Raw genomic sequence first — 19,021 nt, forward strand, 5'->3', positions numbered from 1 at the left:
TAATTCTAATTATTAGGTACAGAGTATATCTTAAAATACCACGACCTTACACTATAAAAAATTGTACCATTAGTAACGGGAAATCCCGTCGCTAAAGGCCAATAATGGTTGATTAATGACGGGATTTCCTGTCGCGAACCCGTCATAAAAAGGGGCCGTCGTCTTTGTTTGGTTGTTAGCCCCGTCGTAATTAGATTGTCCGTCGTGATTAGGTTGTCGTTAAAGATACAAATTCTTGTAGGATAATTATCATTTAAGGTACGACGCGAATAAATTTCATAACAGAGCCAATATGATTCTGAATTAAGAGAAATAACGAACCTCCATGTAAAAACTAATTTGAATTATATTTTAGCAAAGAAGAGGGAGGAAAACACAATACTCCACTTTTGGGGTCAAGGCTCGCCAATTTTGGTCTAGATTTGTTGCAGAGAGTAACTTGGACAACACGTTATGCAAAACGGCCCGATTTGCAGAAATACCAATGAAAGAACACATAAGGAGGATAATAGTGGCAACCCATAAGGAGTAGTGCGCTATCATAACGTAGATACCGATCATGAATTGAATGCCACCATGGTGCCATATAGGGATTGCATGAGTATATATACACTTCGTCACTTCGATCGACCAATAAATATGATGGTTCGAAACCATGGACCATATCAAGCAGAACACACCGGCCTTTTTTTGTTTGACAAAAGCACAACACCAACATTGACGTACATACATTATATACTATAATAGTTATATTTTTGGTAGAATTTTAATGTTATTGTAATTCTATCCCTAATTCTATCCCTTATACTATTATTATCTTATTTTGACTCTTAGTAATGTTATCTGTTATTATTTTTTATCAATTTTTTATTTTTATTTTAATAAATATGTATTAGTTATATATTTGATGACGTGGAAATCCTACGTGGACGCTCTAAATGCTCTTGAAAAAACTCCCCTTTATATATATATATATATATAAATATATATATATATATATATATATATATATATATATATATATATATATATATATATATATATATATATATATATATATATTATATTAGATTAGATTTTATACGGAGCACCTAAGATCAGTATCTTTTTGCTAAGACCTTATTAACTGGCTATAAGGTACGTTCTTAGAAAGCTCCCTGATTTTAAAATTAATTTTTTTTATGGGAAAATTAAATTTAAAATTGAATGATTCGAGTTTAGTTCTAATTTATTTTTTCACACGAGGTTCTAAAGTAAGAATATTTTCGTTTGGTTTTTGTTAGTTTTCTCTATATTCCCTCCGTTTTATTCTTTTTTAATGGTTATATTTTACTTTTCACGACCTCCAATATACGTTTAGGAGATTTTTCACTTTTGCTACCTAAAGTTGGACATAGTTTCGTTTTAGGTACCTCGGTTTTCGATAATTTCACTCGGGGTCCCTAAGGTTTTCAATTTGTTTTAGGACTTTTTGTTAGAAAGAATCTTTTAATGAGACTTTAAACTTAATTTTTTTTGTTGACCAGGACCTTTGGCTGATAAACTTAATTTTTTTTGTTGACCAGGACCTTTGGCTGAATTATGGAAGTTGACCCAATGACTGACACGTGGCCGACACTTGACGTTAAAAACCCTTAAAAAATTGATTTTTTTAAAAAAATTTACTTTCCTTTCCATTAACCAACTGTGACTCCATATTAAATTATTAACTTTAAAAAAAAAACCCCAAATTTCTCTATCTCCTAATATTAATCATAACTGAAAACAAGGCAATTTAGAAGGTGGACCATTGCTGAAAACAACAACCATTAACAAACCTTATGTAACTGGTTAAGTTAGAAAAAAAGGAGGTAGGAAAAGTGAAAGGATGCTATCTTCCATACTCCATTGTACTTCCGCATAGTCTCCGTTCTCTGCCTCCAACCTCTCAAAGTTGCCGCTATTGAGCAACAATTAATGGTGCCTCCATATTTTCTCTATTCTCTCTTTCTCTCCTAGTTTACTTGTTTATATTTTATCTTCTCTCTCCATTAGATTTTCTCCCCGGATTTTCACGTGTCCACGACGTTATTTGAACAAAGGAAAACCCACAAACACAAATTTTCACTTTTTGTTGGACAATGGCTCTTAAACCACACAAAAATTACGAATTAGAAAAACCTCAATTCGTGTTCATCAATAATCGAAAAATCCTAATTCTTGTGAGGTAAAATTAGAAAATTTGGGGAGGAATTTGAGAGGGCAAAACATCATACCTGATTCGTATTGGTATTAATCACAATTGGTGACAACAAATTGAAGTGAGAACATGAGAAAAAATGAAATGAATTTATTTTTTTTCAATAATTGGAGGGAATTGGAAAAAAAAAAATGTAATTTTTTAAGCCTTTTTAATGTCAGTGGGAGGCACGTGTCAAAGTCAATGTCGAAAAGTTGGGTCAACTCCCATAAATCGACTAAAGGTCCTAGTCAACAAAAAAAAAAATTAGTTTAAGGTCTCATTTTACCACTTTGTTTATATAAGGTCCTCTCCCATACAAAAAAGCTTATAAAAGGTCATTTCTAACAAGGTGGTTGATTTTGAAAAATTCTGATTGCAGTGTACATAGAAGTTGATGATGGAGAAAACAGTGAGTTATACGAAATTGCCTTTAGAACTGATAACAAAGATAGGTGAGCATCATATTGAATTTGAGTCGGATTTCAAGACGTTTGGTAAAGTTTGCACCCAATGCCAATGGAGAAGGGTGATGAAACTAAGTGCTAGATATGCAGCATCAAAGCACACCCCTTGGCTGATGGTTCCTGAATCCTATCGCTTAAACTCAAACTCGAAGGCCCAGCTTTACAAGCTCTGTAATCAAACGACGACGAGGCCGGTGGTCTTGCCGAGTTTAGACGATGACAATTACTGGAAACAAATGAGTTGTTCACATGGGTGGCTAACTTTTGTACAAGAGACTAGTGTATTGAATAAGGATATTTCACTACTGCACCCATTTTCGAAAGAGAGAATTCGTATTCGTATTCCTATTCTTAGAAGAAATACATTTGGAAAAACTTGTACAATGTGCATACCTATTCGACACCGCAAAATTTGCTATTTCAGAAACCCCAACTTGAGCTGATTCAATTCTCATTACACTCTTGGCATTATTTTCATCAGCGTATGCGGTGATGTTTGCAGTGCCGGCTTCTGGAATAGCAGGAGTAAGGAGTGGATAGTGATAAAGAATCTCCCACATTTAGAGAAACTAAATGATATCAGTTATTATAAAGGCGAATTCTATGTGGTTGATTCGAGTGGAAGATCATGAATGGTTGCAACCAATGGGTTGGATACGACAGTCCGATCTGTGTGTAAGCAAACGACTTGGCCCTCAGAGAATCCGCAGACTGTCAGGGTGGAATCAGATGGGGTGTTACTGCAAGTATTTCGGAACTACACTTGCTTCAGAGTTTGGGAAGTGAATGTTGATAATGGGGAAACTAAAGAGGTCAAGACTCAAGAGTTTAGGGGGTCGAGCCTTGTTCGTTGGTCCCTAACTCTTCCTTTTCTGTGGCCACATTTGAATCTCCTTATTGTTGTAAGCCTAATTGCATTTATTATGTCGATGATTTTCGTGGCCACTTGAAGATGGACGTATATGATTTAACCTTGGATCAAAAGATCGAGGACTACTTTGATCCATCTTTGATAATTTCAGGAGTCACACCTTTCTGGGTTCAGGCACCTTCTTCCTTTTCGTAACAATGTGTACTTGATAAGTTCATATCTATCATATCATTCATATGTAGTAATATTGCCTGGCTTTTGTTCTATTTTTGAAATAAAATTGTTCGTTTCGTTTTTAAATATTTTGTACACTTCTTAGCATCGTACTAGACCTTATATTATTTTATTACTCTCTTAAGATGAACGTCATTATGTGCAGTGGCGGATCCAGAATTTTTTTTGGGGTGTCGGCAGTGGCGTATCCAGGATTATTAGAGTATTGTATCTGGTGATCTTCCACAACACACAATATATTACCGAGCCAAAAAAATAACGACAACTTTTATGTAAGACCGCCTTACCGGAAAGACCACTTTGATTACTTAACTAATTGATTTTATTGTTTAATTAATTAGTTTTAGTGCATAACTAACTAGTTCTAGTATTTAACTAAATATTTTCAGTGTTTAACTAATTAGTTTCAATGCTTAACTAATTGCTTTCATTGCTTAACTTATATGACAACGAGGTGGTCTTTCTTGTAAGACCGCCTTATGTAAATGTTTGTAAATAAATAATAATATAAGGTGATACAATACTTAAAGGCCCAGCTAGTGAATTCAAAAATCTAAGAGACCAGTTGTGTACTTGGCACATCACAGTGGCGTATCCAGTTGTGTCTTATGGGCGGAGCTGATGTCTTTAAGTATCACCTAAGAGATCTGTTTTATCTTATGACAAGTATCTTAAATCTCAGCTATAAGTTTTTTATTTCAATTTTTCTTTGGGGGGGTCGATGGACCCCCTGTCCCCCTTGCACCTATGTGGCTCCGCCACTGATTGTGTGTATTGGCGCATGAAATCCATGATATACATCAGATTAAATCTCACATTTTAGATATTAGTTCAACTTTATTTTTAATAAATTATGTAATACTAAGAATATAACCAAAACGGTGAAATGAGCCAGCTAACATAAAGCTAAGGTCGTAGATAAGCTTAGGCTTTCTAAAGATAATATTGATCGTGGTCGATAAAGGTCGTACCTTACGACTCGTGTCAAAATGATGACATTATATGTTTAGGTGGGAAAATCTTAATCAAAAGGTCTTGCGTGCACAAGTTGTATAATAAATTTATTGTGCACCAACATAACTTTAATCCAGTTTTCTCTGACTTTTACTCAGTTTTCTCTAACTTTTATATTATTAAAAAAAGTTATTAGATAAACATTTTAAAGTGTTAAATGATTAATTTTATAAATTATTAGTGATTTTGAATAAATGTTTTTTTATTTAAATGAAATTTTTTATTACTAAAAGGTAGATAACTTTTACATATACAAGGGTGACATTTAAGCATTTTACGTCAACTTTAACTTCAGTGTACAATATTTATCGTACACCCCATGTAAATAAGAATTTGTGAATCTTAATATTTTAATTTACAAATTAAATAATATAATTTTTTATTTTAAAAAAATATTTATGATTTGTATAAGAAATATTTGTTTCCTTCTTTTTGTTGACAACCTTATTTACATAGTAAAAATATTGCATAATTTTTCTACAAATCAAAATTGTTTTATTCCTTGATTGTCAATATCAGTTCCTTTCGTATAATAATTACTTTTTCAATTGATTCCACACCATATATATTAGTGATTCTATGCAATAAAATTGCAGGTTCTTTATAAGGCATACTCTCAATTTTTTTTTGAAAATAATCTCAAGTGATCTGAAAAGGATCATGATATGAAATGATCTTAAAACAAATCAATTTTTTTGCATCATAAAATATTTGCATTATTTTTTGATGCAATATCTTAAAAAAAAGGTAAGAAATAATCTTGAAAATATATTCAGTTTGGCAATGAGAATCCAGAAACACCAATGTATAAAAAGTTATTTTACAAAAGATCAAGTGTGAATGTGTGATTGTATGGTTGCATGATACTCTAATTTTGGCAAAGCAAAATTCTTTGCTGACTTCCGGTAGTATATAAAGGAGCACAAAGTACACTACCCTAGCACATCCAACTCTCATTTCAAAACTTTCATCCAAATCATGGACGTACTAAAAGTTTCCTTTGTGTTTTTCCTCTTTATTTCTCTATCATCTGCCACCAATGTCGTTGATTTTTGCGTGGCGGATTTAAGTTTTCCAGTTGGACCAGCAGGATACCCTTGTAAGAATCCTGCTAAGCTTACTGTCGATGATTTTGTTTATTCTGGTCTTTCTGTTGCAGGTAACACATCAAATATTTTCAAAGTTGGGATAAATGAAGCATTTGATGTCACGTTCCCGGCTTTGAACGGTCAAGGGATTTCCATGCTCCGAGCAGACATTGGTGTAGGCGGAGTTGTCCCGCTACACTCACATCGAGTTACGGAACTTATCTTTATGGTTGAGGGAACCATGGTTTCCGGTTTTATAGGGTCAGATAACAAGCCATATTATAAAAACATGAAGAAGGGAGATATTATGATCATACCACAAGGATCATACCATTTCTCCGTTAACACCGGCAATACTCCGGCCATTGCAACGGCTACCTTTAACGGTGCAAATCCTGGCATACGGGTTGTTACAACATCTATAGCAGCCAACAATTTACCCACGGATATTATTCAGAAGGTCACTTTGTTGGATGCTAAGCAAATCCTTGACTTGAAAAAAATATTTGGGGGCTCCAATTAAAAAAAGTCTAGGTGTATGCTAGCTAGCTATTATTAAACGTGTGCAATAACACAAGTTGTATTTCATCTATTAATAAAAATATAAAAAGTTCAATGCATAAGTTTGTTCTAAAACTTTTTTAGTCCATTTTGAGTATGCGGATTATTATTATACAAATTACGTTTTACATAGGCTCTGTTGTGCTGGATTGAAATTCTCTAAACTAAATTAAATTGAACTAAATTTATGGAAATTGGACTAAACTGAATTAAACTGAAATAATGTTGTTGTGTATTTTAACCAGGATGCCGTTAAGGGTGCCCATTTAGAGAATGTGGCCGGCGGGAGTCGTCAAATGGAGGTTGGTGAGGTGAGCAGTCGTGCTAATGATGATGTGGGGTCTACCGATTCTGCTGGGTTTGGTGGGGAAGAGGATGATGAAGCAGGGGACTCGATTTTGGAGTCTGATGACGATATTGGCCGATTGTGGTCCGATGGTGAGGATGTGTTGTCCCTGTGCGAGCAGGTTGTGAGGGAAGGAGATTTGGATGTGGAGCCGGATTCTGACTTGGAGGAGGAGAAGTTTAGGGTTGAATGTCCTCCTCCTGCTGGTAGCGTGGTTGGCCAGGTTAAGATAGCCAAAAACTTTCGCGATAAGGCCATCAAAGATAACCATCCTCGCTCGGCGAAAGAGTACCTGAAGCTTCCTAAAGGCTACCGCATTGTAGTCCCTAAGGAGGGTAGTGTGATTTTGGATTTCCCACCTGATCATATCGGCGTATACGCTCATCATTTCGACTTTGGCCTCCGATTTCCTCTGCATCCTTTTCTGGTGAAAGTGTTCTGGGCTTGAAAAGTTTGTTTGGCGCAGGTAACACCCTAGGTTGTGAGGAATGTGGTTGCCTTTACCTGGTTGTTATCTTTTAAGCAATGGCCTCAAACCATCAACTTATTTCGGCGGCTGATTTGGTTGAAGAAGTATAAAAAGAAGTCGGGATGGTGGTCCTTTTACACCAAGGCGAGCAAGATGACTGTTAATCCCAAATTGTCGAGCTGCAGAGACTGGGAGAAAAAGTTTTACTGGTTGAAAGTGCCATCAGACTTTCCGATTCGGACCCGTTTTCATCTGCCCCGTCCTCATATGAACCATTATCCTGGTCAGGAGCTGGGATTTAGGGAGAAACGGGCGCATCAGTTTGTGTCCTGCTTGCATGTTGACACCGGTCTGCAGAAGGCTGTGACCGTTCCTAAGTATTGGCTGCCTCCTGCCAAGTACATTTTGGCAAATGGGCCGTTATCTGCAGTCGGCTTGTGCCACACCCATACTCTTGGCATGGACGTGGGGCTGATAGCTATATCCCCCCTTTTATAGTATTTAGAGTTGCCGTTTTCGTTGCTTCTGTTTTGTTTGTCAGCTTTTGATGTGTTTCTTGTCTTTCTTGTCTTTCTTGCCAGGTCTGCATACCCCCGATTTCAACCTTCTCTGCTTAGGAAAAGACGGTCGTCCCACTACTAACAACCCTCCCAATCCGAAGGGTGTTTTTTCTACTCTCTCTACCTACGCAACCAAAGCCAACAAAAAACGGGGTTTGATACGGGAGGAGCCTGTGAGCGAGTCTCCTGTCAAGAAAACGAAAAATCTAAGTTCTCTACCAGCTCCTAGACCCCTTACTATTTGTGAACCGGCTGCTCGTTCTACCGGTGGTTGGGCTGTTGGTATTGCTCCCAAACCAGTTTTTGCTACAACTCATACTGCCGGTACGTCTGACATGGCTGGTGGTTTTCAATGTTTGGACTGTGGTCGCGGTGCAGCCCTTGCTGGTAGGCCGCCGAGAACATTTGGCATTTTCGCATTTTTTGAGGTATTCTTTTGCATCTGTTAGCATGGTTGGCCAGTAGTATCCTTGCCGCTGGCATACCAGTGCAAGGCTTTTCCTCCTAAGTGATTTCCGCAGGTTCCCTCATGCATTTCTTCTATCAGCCGAGCGGACTCGTATGCTGATATGCATCTTAACAAAGGTAAGCTAAAACCCCGTTTGTAGAGTTGACCTTTGATGATTATGAACCAACATGAGTTCCTTACCAGTTTCCTCGCCTCCATCTTTTCTATTGGTAACGTTCCATCCCTCTTATACGCCCACATGGTGTCATACCATTTAGGTATGTTTGTGATTACCATGACTTCCTTACTTACTGCCTCCGTACTCCTCCGATGCATGTCCTCGATCATCACCGATTTGTTCAACGCACTTGAACTAGCCAGTTTTGACAAGGAGTCTGCCAAAATATTCTCCGATCGGGGTACTTACCTTATTTCGAAACTCTCCAGTTGTGCTACTGATTGTTTTAGCTTTTCGGCGTATCGTTTCATAGATTCCTCTTTTGTTTCGTATTCTCCTGAGAACTGGTTGGCTACTAATTGTGAGTCGGTTGTCAATATGACCCTATGAGCACCAGCCGCCATGCAAATTTGTATCTCAGCAATTGCGGCCTCGTATTCTGCCTCATTGTTTGATGCTTGGAAAGAGAACTTAATAGCATACTCGATCTGGTCTCCTTCTGGTGAAATAATTATTGCCCCAGCTCCTGCTCCTGATTTGGTAACAGAGTCGTCTACTGCCACCTCCCATTTTCCTTCTTCCAATTCTTCCTCCTGATAGGATGTTTCGACTATGAAATCAGACAGTGCTTGGGCTTTTATAGTCGTTCTGGGCCGATATTCCATGTGGAACTCTGACAGTTCAATCGCCCATTTTAAGAGTCTACCCGACATGTCCATTTTTTGCATTGCTTTTTCCAGCGGGTAGTTTGTGAGGACTTCAATTCCATGTGCATCGAAATAAGGTCTTAGTTTTCTGGCCGCAGTCAACACCGCCAACCCCAACTTTTCTATCAAGGAATATCGTTTTTCTGCTGATTGCAATATATGGCTGACAAAGTAAACCGGTATTTGGGATCTTTCCTTTTCTACGATTAGCACCGCTGTTATCGTATGCTGAGAAGCAGATATGTATAGATGCAAAGTGTCTCCTTCTTCTGGTCGTGCTATCGTGGGTAAGGCTTGCAGGTGCCGTTTTACAGCCACAAAAGCTGCTTTCTCTGTTTCTCCCCACTTGAATTTTTTGTTTCGCTTTAGTACGTTGAAGAAAGGCAGTGACTTATCTGCTGATTTGCTAATGAACCGAGTCAATACGGCCATTCTCCCTGTCAGCTTTTGCACGTCTTTTATGCAACCAGGCTCTGGAAGACTCATGATTGCTTCTACCTTATCTGGGTTAGCATCGATTCCCCTTTCACTTACAAGGAAGCCTAAAAACTTTCCTGACCGGACTCCGAATACACACTTCTTTGGGTTTAACTTCATCCTGAACTTCCTCAGTGTTTCAAAGGTTTCTCTCAAATCGTCAATGTGATCGCTGGCTAACGGGCTTTTTACTATTGAATCATCCACGTACACTTCTATGTTTCTCCCTTTCTGGGAAGCAAATACCCTGTCCACCAGCTTCTGGTAAGTGGCTCCTGCGTTTTTCAACCCAAACGGCATAGCTTTGTACCTGTAAACCCCTGTATCCGTAATGAAAGCAGCCTTCTTTCTCTCGGTCTTGCACAAACTGATTTGATGATACCCTGAGAAAGCATCTAGGAAACTCAACAAAGCATGGCCACTGGTCGAGTCTACCAGCCTATATATCCGTGGCAACGGATAGCAATCTTTGGGACATGCTCCATTCAGGTTGGTGAAATCTACACACATTCGCCAACTGCTGTTATGCTTCTTTACCATGACCATGTTGGCCAACCATTCGGGGTAATCACAAGCTTCTATAAACCCTGCATCCAGCAGTTTCTCCACCTCTTCTTTTATTGGCATGTTTTTTTTGTTAGAGAAATTTCGCTTCTTTTGTTTTACCGGCCTGATTGACTTGTCAACATTCAAGCGATGTACTATTATGTCAGGGCAGATGCGGGGCATTTCGTTCGCTGAGAAGGCGAATACATCCGCGTGTTCTCGCAATAGGCCGATAAGATTGACCTGCTGATCTATTTCCATGTCAACACCTATTCAAACTGTTCTTTCCGGAACTCCTTCTACTAACTCAATTTCTCGTGTGTCTCCATCTGTCGCCGGCCTTGGGATGCCGGCAGGCCTTTCATCAAAATTTTCCATACTGAGATCTCCTCTTTGTCTCTTAGCCGGTATGTTGGCCTCTCGAGCTAGGTTGGTTTCCAACACCATCCTTCCGGGTGCTTTTATAGCTGTCACATAGCATGATCTGGCAGTTTCTTGGCTGCCATGTACTATTTCAGTTCTTTCCAGATTCGAGAGGTATATCATAGTCAAGTGATATGTAGACACCACTGCCTGCGCGTCGTCGTGGATAAACGGTCGACAAATTATCACATTGTATGCAGCCGGTACCTTAATTACCAAGAAATCAACCATCAAATCCCTAGCTGATATTCCTCTATCCACCTGCACTGGCAGACGGATACTGCCTTCGGGGTAGACGCTAGCTCCGGAAAATCCGATAACGGGGTAGTTCACCCTGGATAACTCTCCATGGTCGATGCTCAACTGGGTGAAAGCCTCCCAGAATATGATATTTGCAGAACTGCCCCCATCAATCAGGCATCTCTTGACTGGAAAGTTTGCTATTTCTAGCTCCAGTACCAACGGGTCATCATGGGGGTATATGATGCCGCGACAATCCTCCGAAGTGAAAGTAATGACCGGTAAGGGGGGTGGTTCCGACCATTTTCTTGTACTATGGTAACTCACCAGGTGTCGATGCTCCTCTAAACTTTTTACTGCCCCACTGATCGTACCTCCATGTACGGGCCCTCCTGAGATCACCCAAATAGTGGGTCTTTTTCTTCTGTCAGCCCCCTCTTTACTCGTTTCTGGTAGCGATCGGGTTTCTTGTCGGAGTGGTGGTGCTTGTTCGATCCAACCAGCGGCTTGTGGATATCCCGGCTGGGTAGGTACATAGGGGGCATGGTGGTGTGAGTTGCCTTGCCTACTATGGCCTCCGTGGCCCTCCTGCCGGGCCCTGTACTGGGATAGGTATCCCTTCCTCACCAACTCTTCGATGTTATCTTTCAACTCTTTGCAGTGCTCTGTGTAATGACCGTGATCGTTATGGAAAGCACAAAAATTCTTATTGTTACCTGGAGTATTCAGTGGTAACGGCTTTCTCCATGCTGCTGATTTGCTTACAGCGTAAATAGCTGCTCTAGCGGTGTTGAGCGGAGTATACACCTGATATGCTCCTACCGACTGTCTGGCCTGATAGCCTCCTCTCTGATGATAACCCTCTTTTCTACCGCTTTCTTTTCGGAAATTTTGTTGTTGTGTGGGAACATGATCTTTTCTGGCTGATTGTACTGCCTGACCTCCTATCGTGGGATGTGATATCAGCATCAATTCATCACTTCTGATGTATTCATTAGCTTTCCTCAAAGCCTCCCCCAGTGAAGTGAACGATTTTCTTCCCAAGTACCTCTTGAACTCGCACTCCTGCATTCCCCTCAGCAGAGCTAAAAGTGTTATTTCCTGCTGTAAGTCAGGTATGGTAATGGATTCATTGTTGAACCAAGTCAGGTACTCTCTCAGTGGCTCCTTCGGCCTTTGCGAGATTGACATCAACTCTCCGGATGTTTTCTTTCGTTCAACCTTGCTAATGAACCGCCTTACGAAATCCTCCTGTATTTGTCGGAAGCTAAATATTGATCATGCCGACAACTTCTTATACCAATCAGCTGCTACCCCTGATAAGGTGGTTTGGAAAACTTTGCACCACATGGCGTCTGAGTCAGAATACAACATCATACGCTGTTCGAAAGCAGTGGAGTTATTTTTAGGGTATGTGGTTCCGTTATACTTGCATGTCGGCATTTTTAATTTTTGCATGGGTTGCTCCAGAATACCCCTACACAGGGGGGGATCTTTGGGATGTATGATTCGTCTCATCGATTCTTGATGAGGTATGTACCCCTCGTATCTGTTCCACCCAGGTTGTGGAGATTGCACGATGTATTCCTCTCGAAACGGTGTCGGTTCCCTGTCAGCTGGAACCGACCCTTCCTACTCGGATGCCGACTCTCGGCGCCTGGTTGATCTTTCTCTGTGTCGAGAACTATGCCTTTTCCTTCTGCCAGTAGGTTCACTGCAGACAAGTATTGGTTCTGGTTGTACTGGTAGCACTATTTCATGCTCTAGAGTTTCATAGAGATTTCTAACGGGCGTCATACTTGGATGGGTACCGGTTGCCACAATCTGATTTCCTTTCGTCCTCCCTGAGGATAATTCAGCCTTCATGACCGCCGAAGCCGTGAAAAGCTGTTGTGGTGTAAACCTTTGGGATAATGCCGAGAGATTGCTCTGGATATGTGGGGGGGGGGGGGATGGAGAATTCTGTGCCCTTTCTTCCAAAGACGTCTCATCTTCTATGAGCACCTCATTCGGATTTTCAAAACTTTGGGGGATGCTAATTTTGGATTTGAGTGTTTGTGAGGGAGGATTGGCAAGTGGTGTGACTTGGCTGGTTTGGACAGGTGGGTTGATTGTTGTTGTTTTTATAACCGGGGTGATTATTGCTGATTGTGAAAGGTTGGCATTCTTTTTAGACTTTTTGATGCTGGTTGCAGAGGTATCCATGGTGGCTGATTTTACAAGGCTGGGAAGTCCTCTCCTTCTAGCGCCAATTGTTCCGGTATGGATTGGGAACGGTTGGAGAGGTCTTGTGGGTTGTGAGGTGATGTTATCCAGATGAGTTCCTGCACAGATAACAATGGTGAACTAGCCTCGGAGGTGATTCGAGGATCCCCTTCCGATGCCTAAGTCAGATATGGTATGGGATATATATGTGTTTAAGGTTAAGTGAAATGATTGTGATTGCGCACCTTTCGTAATAAATGAGTTCCATATATATAGGCGTGGGTCGGGTGTACGGATAAGTATGGGTCCTACCCGGTTGATAGCGACCCGTTGACTCTTTGATTGGTCACGTGCCTTCTTCCTACCAGCCTTCCTGGGAAGCTGGTAAGAATTATGACTGCTGGTAGGATTATTTGTCTGTAGATCCTACCTGGGTGAGGGTGCTACTGACATGCTGGTAGCACACCCGTACATAAACTATAGAAGTGAATAATATTGGCAATAGAGCATTTTTCTTGGGTCCAAACTCTTCCTTTTCTGTGGAGGCAACTCCTTATTCCAATAAGTTGAAAAACGATACTTGACAAGCTATGTAACACGCATCATGTTCGTTGCATAAGCAGTACACCAAGTATTAGTGTTATTTACAACAAGAACAACGAACGAGTGATAGATAATACACCAAGTATGCCCATATGAACTTGTGCCTTTACATACCATACTTTAATTACAACTACCAAATAATATTGGAGTGTTAATAATATTCACAATTCACAAGCCAGATGTGAATGGCACTCCAGTGGCAGGAATCCACTTATCCCCACCCACAAAATTCCCAACGGTAAACTTTCCAGCTTCAATTGGGCTTGTTATGACATGGTATCCGGGCCACTTTACACGGCCCCAAGTACCCGCCCCGGCACCATTGTTCATATACTCCGCATAATAAAGAGTCTTCACTGCAAATTCCCCGTCCCACGGAGTCCACCCAGCTCTATCCACAAATCCATCAATATTCGACTTCATAATAACAGTCCTTGAGTACATCTTCCAAGGCCTTCCTAAGAAGGTCTGACACGAACCTTGGATTAACTTAAGGTCCGAGGCAGCCTCAATAATCGAATCATGGATCACGATTCCCGTGTTCTCATTCGGGTCGGATCTTCCTTGGGCTGTGATGGTGTTCTTTTGGTTGGTCATGGGTCTCCTTGCATATATATTGCAGTTCTGAATAACAGCAGCGGCGTTACCAAAGATGAAATCTACGGTACCATAAATGTCGCATTCTTTGTAGAATTGACGCTTGGAGTAGACGTAGAGGGTGTCTTGATATCCTTTAAAGCTGCAACGGTAAAAGATGGAGAAGTCGGATCCGGATCGGAGGGCAACTGCTTGGTGCTTTTGTGGTCCGGCTGTGTTTTCAAATGCTATGAACCCGTTCCCTGAAATAGCTGCATTGCATTTACAACAGACCAATACTAATTAATCTTCCTAGCTAGAACTTCTTGTTTGTGTAATACGGGGTGGACACTAGTCACCAATGGGGGATCAAGGATTTGGAATTTTGGAGGATGGTGTGTCACCGCCAACAAAAGCTAACCAATTAATGACAAATGCAATATTCACACCAAAAACATACAAGTAATAACTAATACGAAGTACTTCATATGTAGTACAATATAATACAAATACCTCGCAAAAAATTTCATTCCAAAAGTATTGCGGAGTGAATATCTACGTTACTACTGCCTTCGTTCAAACAGATCTTTACACCTACTATTTGCACGGACTCCCGTGCAATGTTTGACCGTTAATATATTCAAATCTATATGGCAAAAAATTATGAAAATTTGATATTTATAAAATATATTTTGAGACGAATCTAACAAGATATCTAATGATAGTTTTTTATAAATATAATAGTGAGAATTTATAGTCAAAATTTTGATTTTTAGACACATTTTTCATAGCGTAAAAAACTTAATAAAACGGAGGTAGTACTACATAATTCCGAAAATATGACTTTATGAGTAGTAAAGCGTTTTTAATAGTTGTATAAAAATATTAACTACCAAGTACGTACCATATTTTTTTATATACTCTATGACTTTTTTTAAAAATGTAGTTAATTGTTTAATATTTTGTGAGTAATTTGTAGTATATTTAGTACCCGGACCTGACTTGAGACCCGACTAATTCTCAACACTCGGGCTTGAATATGGACCTTTAACAATTTATTTTGGATCAAAATTATATTTTTCTTTTACAAAATAGTCGTGTCGGACACTTAAACACATATCTTTGTCTGATATGGGTATCTGTGTCCATGCAACATATTTGTAACATACTAAGAAATACTCCTTGCATAGTATTACTAGGTAGGTCGCAAAAACATAAATCGACAAATTTGTCAAAAAATACCTTATAAAATTGTGTTTTTGTGAGAAACTACCTTATCTAAAAGATATTGTAATTAACTACCTTATAAAAACTTTATGTTGAAAGATACTACCTTTGGTTGGATTATGAACATTAATTCAAATTAAATTTGCTGGTTGACTTTAATAGGTGCATGTCACGGGAAAGAGGTAAAAGAATTGTACGTGAGATGCATATGGTAAAGTCAATCCCGGATTTTAATTCAACGTTCATAATTCGGGAAAAGATAATATCTTATAATATTAAATTTCTATAAGGTGATTTTTTGCAAAAAAACACAATATAATAAGGTTATTTTTGATAAATTTGTCTGTTTGTTTGTGAGGTATAGCTAAAATAAGAGAAAATGACATCATATAGAGTAGCTCTTTTTCCATGTGAAAAAACAACGAGTTCCATCAAGTCTAGTCACAACTAATTATATGGGTTTTAAACAATTGGGCAAAGTAAAGTAATTTTATCAATTGAGGATGTACTTGGAAAGTTCCAAATACTCGGCAGTTCAGTAGTCAATTTGTATTCTATGATGATATTGTTTCTTATTGCATGGAGTTTTCAAGTCAAAATCATGTTTTCTTGCTTGCTTAAACTTAGCAAAAACATTTATGCAAGCTACAGATTAAGTCTATGATGACTAAAATAATCATGTAACAGTGAAGTGTGTGACCTAGACGATGTTCCAAACGAAACTATTACTACGAATATATTGCATGCATATACGGAGTATATTTTTACGGTGAGAGATAGTGAGTTAGGCTTGTTGGATCTTTTTATTTTAGACAACTTGTTTATCTACTTGATTTGTACGGCCTTTAATATTCGAAACCATAAAGTTACAAATTTTATTTTAACAAAATTTAAATTGTCTTACAAATAACAGCGGAAAAAGAAAATTGTTAATACAAATTAAAAATACGGATAAACAAAATTCAATCTAATTTAAGCATATTTGAATGGAGATCGATAAAGTAAAACTAATAGATCGTGAAGGTAAGAATATACGGAGTACTACGAAGTATAAACTTCGTTATTTCAATTCTTATTGTTAACGGTTTTAAGTTCAGACAATACAATACATACTATACAGTTTTTGTCATCCTTAATACGTAGTACTACCTCTGTTTCAAAAAGATCTTTACGCTTTGAAAAATGTGTCTAAAAATCAAAACTTTGACCATAAATTCTCACTATTACATCTATAAAAAATTATCATGAGATATCTTATTAAATTCATCTCTAAATGTATTTTATAAATATCAATTTTTTATAAATTTTTTCATACGAAATTCGATATATTAACAGTCAAACATTGCACCGGAGTCCGTGCAAATAGTAACTGTAAAGATCTTTTTAAAACGGAGGTAGTACTCAGTAATATGTTCTTACTACGTACAGAATATGTGTTGATTCACTTCATTAATTGAGTAAATGATACGGAGTATGACATGACTATGGTATTTGAATAAGGGGTGTTCTATAGCTAGTATGACACATATTACACGTAAGAACACTCCTATGGTCATTTTTTTGCTGGAATTTCTATCGTTTGGTTTCTTATATACTCCGTACTACGGAATACGGGGTAGCTTAATTCGAACTTGGAGCTGGAATTAAATCATATATACTCCTTTCGTTTCTTTTTATTCTTTACGTTTTTTCTTTTTTTGGTGTCCCAAAATATTCTTTATATTTCCTTTTATATTATCACATAAATATTTTAATATTTTATCAAAATTTGTGTCAAATGATTATTTTAACCAATTAAATTCATTGGTCATTTAGTCTCTCACACTTCTCTATTGGGAATTAAATTTTTTTTATTTTCCCAATATTAGAATTTTGATAACGTGAAAACATTATAAATAAACGTATTTTTTCTTGTTTAAATAAAAAAAAATTCAATGCACATTAATTAGTCATTAATAAATGTGTAAAGGGTCAAACGTAAAGGAAAAAAAGAAACGGATGGAGTAATATTTTAGGATTTTCATAATAATAATAATAAAACTTACCAAAAGTGGCAGATCGAAAGGTGGTGCAACCATCGTAAACATTCTTGTTGGCACTCACAATTGTAACATCAATTCCATCTCCAATTAACATCAAATTCACCATCTTGTTTGTAATCACAACGTTCTCTTTATAAATACCAGCTTTTACGTATATGATAAATCTCCTAATCCTATTTCTTAAGTGTTTCGCAGCAGCTACAGCCTCCGATATAGTCTTATAATTACCACTACCATCCTTAGCCACCACTAGGTCCGCTAATTTTGCGGTGGACATGGACGAATAAAGTAACTTATGATCATGCTTGGATATCCATGACGGAAATCCACTGGCCAATAATCGCCGACCACCACCACCACCACCACCACCACCTGTGTACGGTTTGAACGGTATGGTACTACTTTTTGAGATGGCCCCGTTTATTGCAAGTGTATTAGTAAGCAATTGTGTGAAATTATTCAAAGCAAAACCAAACAACTCTTGATTTTTTATAGTGACGTTAAGATCGTTAAACCCATTTTTGCATGTCTCAAGGTTGGTATTAGCTGCACTCAAGTAAGTTTGAATATCATGTTTTGTTATAGAACTTCTTGAGGATGATGATATGATTGTGTGGTTCAATTCATGTATGGTATCCTTGTAAAGCTCTAAACAATCTTCCCATGCAACTTTGGCTTGATGATCTTCGAATGAACTAAAGTCCACCGATGACATCACTCCATGGACTTTTCGGGCATGATCTAGGGTTACCTTTAAGGCAGTATTGCGAATTACTAAGGTGGTTTCTCGCAAGGATGATGTTGGTAGGACATCTGATATGATAAGCGAGTTGCATATTTGTGGGTACGGAGTTTGGTCACATATGTTAAGGTATTGTGTATTTAGTGTACTAGGAAGACAATGAATTGAAGAAAGCAATAGGGAAAATGATAAAACTAAGATCTTTTCCATGAAGAAAACGCGATTATAATGTTCGAGAAATCTCATGAACTAATAAGTCAATAAGACAGTTTAATAATTTTATGTAATTTTTTTTCCCCCCCTCTCAAATTTGTAAATGAGTCTATGTATTTATAGAAGGTCAGAGATTTGTAATTTTGTGGTTAGAGAAATGTCGAAAGGATTGTTATTGTTTGTGGAAATGGTCTTCCATGTGAAATAAGAAAGCGAACTAGGTAGAGGCGTAGAGCACAAATGAAAGGGATTGTAATTTGTAATAGTGTTCATGATGACGTGTACCTTTGCGGGAGAATCTTGTGAATTTGTCATAATCTATGGTTTGCAAAGTTTGTTAACTTTAGTTTTTAATTGCATATGAGGATATGACACGACAAGCCTAATTACGAAAAACGCTACTCCCTCCGTTTCTAAATACGTGTCCAGTTCCCATTTATGGCGTTCCTTTTTATGTGTCCACTTTCCGTTTTTTGACATACACCTTTTCCACTTTTCTATACACTTTTCCCACTTTTCCATACACTTTTCCCTTTTCCATACACTTTTCCCACTTTTTTATACAT

General features: G+C 38.2%; 3 protein-coding genes across 3 annotated transcripts; 1 reads left to right on the forward strand and 2 right to left on the reverse strand.

The window, feature by feature from the left end:
- Window positions 1-5,762: 5,762 nt before the first annotated feature.
- On the forward strand, window positions 5,763-6,508 carry LOC110787526 (auxin-binding protein ABP19a-like). Its single transcript, XM_021992160.2, has one exon. The coding sequence runs from the start codon at window positions 5,783-5,785 to the stop codon at window positions 6,413-6,415; it is 633 nt and encodes a 210-aa protein (XP_021847852.1). The 5' UTR covers window positions 5,763-5,782; the 3' UTR covers window positions 6,416-6,508.
- Window positions 6,509-10,457: 3,949 nt separating this feature from the next.
- LOC110787540 (uncharacterized) lies at window positions 10,458-12,290 on the reverse strand. Its single transcript, XM_021992173.2, has 2 exons — window positions 12,186-12,290; window positions 10,458-12,098 (listed from the first exon to the last, which is right to left on the reverse strand). Exons 1-2 carry the CDS (start codon window positions 12,288-12,290, stop codon window positions 10,458-10,460), a joined length of 1,746 nt encoding a protein of 581 aa, XP_021847865.2.
- A 1,282-nt stretch (window positions 12,291-13,572) lies between these two features.
- Window positions 13,573-18,680, reverse strand: LOC110787525 (pectinesterase). Its single transcript, XM_021992159.2, has 2 exons — window positions 17,504-18,680; window positions 13,573-14,503 (listed from the first exon to the last, which is right to left on the reverse strand). The coding sequence occupies exons 1-2, from the start codon at window positions 18,486-18,488 to the stop codon at window positions 13,824-13,826; spliced, it is 1,665 nt and encodes a 554-aa protein (XP_021847851.2). The 5' UTR covers window positions 18,489-18,680; the 3' UTR covers window positions 13,573-13,823.
- Between the last annotated feature and the right edge of the window lie 341 nt (window positions 18,681-19,021).

The sequence above is a fragment of the Spinacia oleracea genome, chromosome 6 (genome assembly GCF_020520425.1).
Source record: "Spinacia oleracea cultivar Varoflay chromosome 6, BTI_SOV_V1, whole genome shotgun sequence".
Taxonomy (NCBI): Eukaryota; Viridiplantae; Streptophyta; class Magnoliopsida; order Caryophyllales; family Amaranthaceae; genus Spinacia; species Spinacia oleracea.

What these genes read in the sequence shown, in the direction of transcription:
- LOC110787525 (XM_021992159.2), bottom strand. Translation starts at nt 18,488, where the DNA reads ATGAGATTTCTCGAACATTATAATCGCGTTTTCTTCATGGAAAAGATC. An exon ending in CTTTCGATCTGCCACTTTTG is followed by an intron (nt 14,504 to 17,503) that starts GTAAGTTTTATT and finishes AATGCAATGCAG; the next exon opens with CTATTTCAGGGAACGGGTTC.
- LOC110787526 (XM_021992160.2), top strand. Translation starts at nt 5,783, where the DNA reads ATGGACGTACTAAAAGTTTCCTTTGTGTTTTTCCTCTTTATTTCTCTA.
- LOC110787540 (XM_021992173.2), bottom strand. Translation starts at nt 12,290, where the DNA reads ATGCCGACATGCAAGTATAACGGAACCACATACCCTAAAAATAACTCC. An exon ending in CAGACGCCATGTGGTGCAAA is followed by an intron (nt 12,099 to 12,185) that starts GTTTTCCAAACC and finishes CGACAAATACAG; the next exon opens with GAGGATTTCGTAAGGCGGTT.